Consider the following 6,404-nt stretch of genomic DNA (forward strand, 5'->3'; position numbering starts at 1 on the left):
ATAATCGACGATGAGACTTGGAGTTTCAGGTTGATGACTGGGTATTCCTAAAGGTATCACTAATGAAAGGTGTTATGAGGTCCGGTAAGAAAGGAAAACTTAGTCTTCGGTACATTGGACGATATAAGATCATACGCAAGGTAGGCCAGGTAGCATATGAGTTAGACTTGCCTTCTGACTTGGAGTCTGTACATCCAGTCTTTCACGTATCTATGATTCGTAAATGTATCGGAGATCCTTCCAGAGTCGTGTCAGTTGATGATGTTCAGGTCACAGAGGAGCTATCATATGAGGAAACTCCCATTGCTATGCTAGATAGACAGGTTCGGGGATTGAGGGCTAAAGACGTAGCTTCGATGAAAGTACTTTGGAGAAACAATAATGTGGAAGAAATGACTTGGGAAGCCGAAGAAGACATGAAGTCTAGATATCCTCACTTGTTTCCTCTTCCAAAAAAGGATCCGACTGAGACATTACAGCCTTAAGGTACTAGTATGGATTCTTGTGTTAGTTATTGTCATTGGTCATGTGAGGACATTATCGTTATTGATAATTGTGGCAATATGTGGCATTGAATTATTGAGTTTTCTATAGGAAGGGTTTATAGTAGTACTGTTACAAAGGCGACTCTACCAAACTTTATATAGATCTCGGGGAGTTAAACATTTGAGGACGAATGTTTCTAAGGGGGGAAGGATGTTACATTTTGCATTTTCGTACGTTAAAGTTTCGTCGTAAGTTAATCGACCTAGACTCGAGGATGAGATTATTGTTAAGTTTATAAGCATTTATGCTATTTATAATAGGCGATAAGTAAGTGCCGTGAAGGTTAAAGGGTAAACGAATCAAAGAAAATGAGTTTCGTTGAAGGTTGTCAATTTGGGATAAAATATGGTCCGAGCTATAATACCCGGTATTTATGGACTAATGCCATACAAGGTACCCTATGACCATGATAGTAAGGTGCATAAAGTGTGTTAAAAGTGAGTAGTATTTTAAGTAATTTGAGATAATTCTTAATTATATGGATAATTGGATAATTATTGATTTGAGTGGGAGATTAGCTAATTAATTAAGATCTTTGGATAAGCCTAAAGAACATCAATGTGGCAGCCAAGGACCTTAGATAAATGTGACTCTTAAGTTCTTATAATAAGGTGTCACACTTAGAGGATTATGTGGCTAAATCATCAAAAACGTGGGGCCCACTAAAATTTTAAGACTTCCTACATATTTAAGGGGGGTGTATGTGCTAAGTAACGGATGAATTCCCAAATGAATTTATATGAAATTTCATAATGCTAAAACAGCGTGAGATTAAATTCTAAGAGAGCACGGTACAATCTTTCTCAAGAATATCATACGGATTTTTTCTTACTCCGATCCGCCGTTACGTGTTTTTCGCAAAAGATGTGTGTTAGAGGGATTGTTAAGGGAATCGGCTCAGGTATGTTAAGGCTATCCCTTCTTTCTTTTTGGCATGATTCATACGATACAATCGAAATGAGTAAACACTCAATGCCTCTATTCATAGAAGCACTAGGGGTACCTATGTTCTTGATTCACCATGTGTCTTATTATTACATCTCCTGTTCATGGGTCTCAGAAAAATACTTAGTTGATATAATTTATCCAAAGGCATATTGATGTTATGAAATACCGAGAAGTCTTATAAACTTACTTTTTATGCATTTCATTCATTTATACATGTACGTTGACACATAACCAGATGTCATTATATACGCGTATATTATATGTATATGGGATATGGGAAAAGGTTACGGCGTTATATATGCACCACCACCTGATCATTTGGTATACATGATGATTTCTCCCACAGAGGCCGAGATGATGTGACGGGATGCCCTCAGAGGCTGGATGATGTTATGAACACATATACCTATACATGATACGACATTTATATACACATGCATGATTTTATAAATATTTAAGGATTCACAAAGTTATTTAGACTTACAGTTGGATTCCTTTACTCCATGTTTCATTTATGTCTTTTATGGATTGATTTTCATGCCTTACATACTCAATACATTATTCGTACCGATGCCCCTTTTGCCTGGGGATGCTGCGTTTCATGCCCGCAGGTGCAGGTAGACAAGCTGACAGTCCCCTTTTTAGGATCCTTGATCAGCGAGAGTTGGTGAGCTCCACTTGATCTGGAGCTGTTATTAGTTTTGGTATGCTACTTTTGTATGTAGGTATGAGTCCGACGGGGCTCAGTCCCGTCCTTTATATAGTTGTACATTCTATTAGAGGTCTGTAGACAGTCATGTATAGTTCGATAGTATGTGGCCTTGTCGGCTTTTAATTTTGGAAATATAGTTGTCTAGAGTAGCCTTGTTGGCTCGCCCTACCGTATTCCGCATGTGTATGTATATATGTCTTTTGGACATGTATGTTTTCCTCACGTATGTTATTCACGTGATTCAGCAGTTTATTGCCAGATGTTATTCATGACCTACCCTAAATTCATGTTTATATCTTGACGCATGCTTAGGGGTGTTTGACAGGTAAGACTCGGGCACTCGTCATGGCCCATCAGTTTGGGTAGAGGTGGAGTATCTAGCTTTGGAGTATCTAGCTTGAGGACTAAAGACGTAGCTTCGATGAAAGTACTTTGGAGAAAAAATAATGTGGAAGAAATGACTTGGGAAGCCGAAGAAGACATGAAGTCTAGATATCCTCACTTGTTTTCTCTTCCAAAAAAGGATCCGACTGAGATATCACAGCCTTAAGGTACGAGTATGGATTCTTGTGTTAGTTATTGTCATTGGTCGTGTGAGGCCATTGTCGTTATTGATAATTGTGGCAATATGTGGCATTGAATTATTGAGTTTTCTACAGGAAGGGTTTATAGTAGTACTGTTACAAAGGCGACTCTGCCAAAAGTTATATAGATCTCGGGGAGTTAAACATTCGAGGACGAATGTTTCTAAGGGGGAAGGATGTTATATTTCGTGTTTTCGTACGTTAAAGTTTCATCGTAAGTTAATCGACGTAGACTCGGGGATGAGATTATTGTTAAGGTTATAAGCATTTATGCTATTTATAACAGGCGATAAGTAAGTGCCGTGAAGGTTAAAGGGTAAACGAATCAAAGAAAATGAGTTTCGTTGAAGGTTGTCAATTTGGGATAAAATATGGTTCGAGCTATAATATCCGGTATTTATGGACTAGTGCCATACTAGGTACCCCATGACCATGATAGCAAGGTGCATAAAGTGTGTTAAAAATGAGTAGTATTTTAAGTAATTTGAGATAATTCTTAATTATGTGAATAATTATTGATTTGAGTAGGAGATTAGCTAATTAATTAAGATCTTTGGATAAGCCTAAAGAACATCAATGTGGAAGCCAAGGACCTTAGATAAATGTGACTCTTAAGTTCTTATAATAAGGTGTCACACTTAGAGGATTATGTGGCTAAATCATCAAAAAAATGGGGCCCACTAAAATTTTAAGACATCTTCCTACATCTTTAAGGGGTGTATGTGCTAAGTAATGGATGAATTCACAAATGAATTCATATGAAATTTCATAACGCTACAGCAGCGTGAGATTCAATTCTAAGAGAGCACGGTACAATCTTTCTTAAGAATATCATACGGGTTTTTCCCTACTCCGATCCACCATTACGTGTTTTTCGCAAAAGATGTGTGTTAGAGGGATTGTTAAGGGAATTGGCTCAGGTATGTTAAGGCTATCCCTTCTTTCTTTTTGGCATGATTCATACGATACAAACGAAATGAGTAAACGCACAACTTTCATCAATGACTCTATTCATAGAAGCACTAGGGGTGCCTATGTTCTTGATTCTCCATGTGTCTTCTTATTACATCTTCTATTCATCGGACTTAGAAAAATACGTAGTAGATAAAATTTATCCGAAGGCATATTGATCTTATGACATACCGAGAAGTCTTATAAACTTACTTCTTATGCATTTCATTCATTTATACATGTACATTGACCCATGACCAGATGGCGTTATATACGTGTATATTATATGTATATGGGATATGGAAAAAGGTTACGGCATTATATACGCACCTCCACCTGATCAGCTGGTATACGTGATGATTTCTCCCACAGAGGCCGAGATGATATGACGGGATGCCCTCAGAGGCTGTATGATGTTATGAACACATATACCTATGCATGATACGACATTTATACGCACATGCATGACTTTATAAAGATTTCAGGATTTACAAAGTTATTTAGACTTACAGGTGGATTCCTTTACTCCATGTTTCATTTATGTCTTTTATGGACTGATTTTCATGCCTTACATACTCGGTACATTATTCGTACTGATGCCCCGTTTACTTGGGGACGCTGCGTTTCATTCCCGCAAGTGTAGGTAGACAAGATGAAGGTCACCATTTTTAGGATCCTTGATCAGCGAGAGTTGGTGTGCTCCACTTGATCCGGAGCTGTTATTAGTTTTGGTACGCTACTTTTGTATGTAGGTATGGGTATGACGGGGCCCAGTCCCGTCCTTTATACAGTTGTACACTCTATTAGAGGTCTGTAGACAGTCATGTATAGTTGGATAGTATGTGGCCTTGTCGGCTTTTAATTTTTGAAATATAGTTATCTAGAGTAGCCTTGTCGACTCGCCCTACCGTATTCTGCATATATATATGTATATGTGTATTTTAGACATGTATGTTTTCCTCAAGTATGTTATTTACGTGATTCAGCAGTTTATTTCCAGTTGTTATTCATGACCTACCCTAAATTCATGTTTATATCTTGACGCATGCTTAGGGGTGTTCGACAGGTAAGACTCAGGTACTCGTCATGGCCCATCGGTTTGGGTCGTTACAAGCACCACTTTGCAGTACCGTGTCCTTAAGGACAAGCAAATGGGGATCATCATATTGAAGAGCCTTAATATGCTCAAACAAGTATGATTGAGATACAACACAAGTAAGAACCCTGCTTGGCTCCGATATATCCAATCTCACGAACCTGTTGGCCAAAGCCTAAACATCCATACCTAAGGGCCTCTTCACAGCTGGAATGAATTCTAAACTCCCCATATTCTCTGCCTTTCTACTCAAGGTGTTTGCTACCATATTGGCTTTCCCTAGATAATAATGAATAGTGATATAATAGTCCATCAGTAGCTCCAACCACCTCCGCCGCCTCAAGTTCAGTTCCTTTTGCTTGAATAAGTGCTGAAGACTCCGATGATCCGTACACACCTCTCAAGATACGCCATATAAGTAATGCCTCCAAATCTTGAGTGTGTGTACAATTGCTGCTAACTCCAAATTATACACTGAATAGTTCTTCTTGTGGGGCTTCAACTGGTGTGACACGTAGGCAATCACTCTACCGTCTTGCATCAGCACACACCCAATGCCAACCCACGGAGCATCACAATAAACCATATATGATTTCGATCCTGAAGGCAAAACCAATACTGGAGCCGTGGTCAAAGCTGTCCTGAGCTTCTAAAAGATCTCCTCACACTCATCTGACCACTTGAACGGAGCGCCCTTCTGAGTCAACTTAGTCAATGAGGCGGCAATAGATGAAAATCCCTCCACAAAGAGACGGTAGTAACCAGTCAACCCATGGAACCTCCTGATCTCTGTAGCGGTAGAAGGTATGGGCCACTCTGAACTGCCTCAATCTTCTTAGGGTCCACTTTCATCCATCCCATCACTAGATACCACGACCCAAGAATGCCATCGAGTCCAACCAAAACTCACACTTGGAGAACCTAGCATATGGCTTCATTCCCCTCAAAGTCTAAAGCACGATCCTTAAATTCTACTCATGCTCCCCCTGCTACGAGAATACACCAATATATCACCAATGAACACAATGACAAACGAATCCAAATAAGGTTGGAACACTATTCATAAAGTGCATGAAAGCTGCTGGGGAATTAGTCAACCCAAACATCACCAAAAACTCATAATGCCCATAACGAGTCTGGAAAGCAGTCTTAGGGATATCCGAAGCCCTAATCTTCAACTGGTGATACCCCGATCTCAAGTCAACCTTCAAGAACATCCTAGCACCCTGAAGTTGATCAAATAAGTCACCAATGCGCGACATTAGATACATGTTCTTGATGGTCACCTTGTTTAATAGCCGATAATCAATATACATTCTTGTAGACCCATCCTTCTTCTTATCAAAAACACTGGCGCACCCCAAGGTTAAACACTAGTCCTGAAGAACCACTTATCCAGCAACTCTTGTAATTATTCCTTCAATCCTTCAACTCTGTTGGAGCCATATGATACAGAGGAATAGGGATAAGCTACGTGCGTAGCACCAAATTAATGCTGAAATCGATATTCTTATCGGGTGGCATACCGATAGGTCTGCTGGAATTACATCCGAAAACTCTCTCACTA

General features: G+C 39.4%; 1 protein-coding gene across 1 annotated transcript; it reads left to right on the forward strand.

Annotated features, from left to right (window-relative positions):
• The first annotated feature begins 62 nt into the window (after positions 1-62).
• On the forward strand, positions 63-485 carry LOC138909797 (uncharacterized). The gene has a single exon (XM_070201012.1). It carries the CDS (start codon positions 63-65, stop codon positions 483-485), a length of 423 nt encoding a protein of 140 aa, XP_070057113.1.
• The last annotated feature ends 5,919 nt before the right edge of the window (positions 486-6,404 follow it).

Source organism: Nicotiana tomentosiformis, chromosome 4 (assembly GCF_000390325.3).
Source record: "Nicotiana tomentosiformis chromosome 4, ASM39032v3, whole genome shotgun sequence".
NCBI classification, from domain to species: Eukaryota; Viridiplantae; Streptophyta; class Magnoliopsida; order Solanales; family Solanaceae; genus Nicotiana; species Nicotiana tomentosiformis.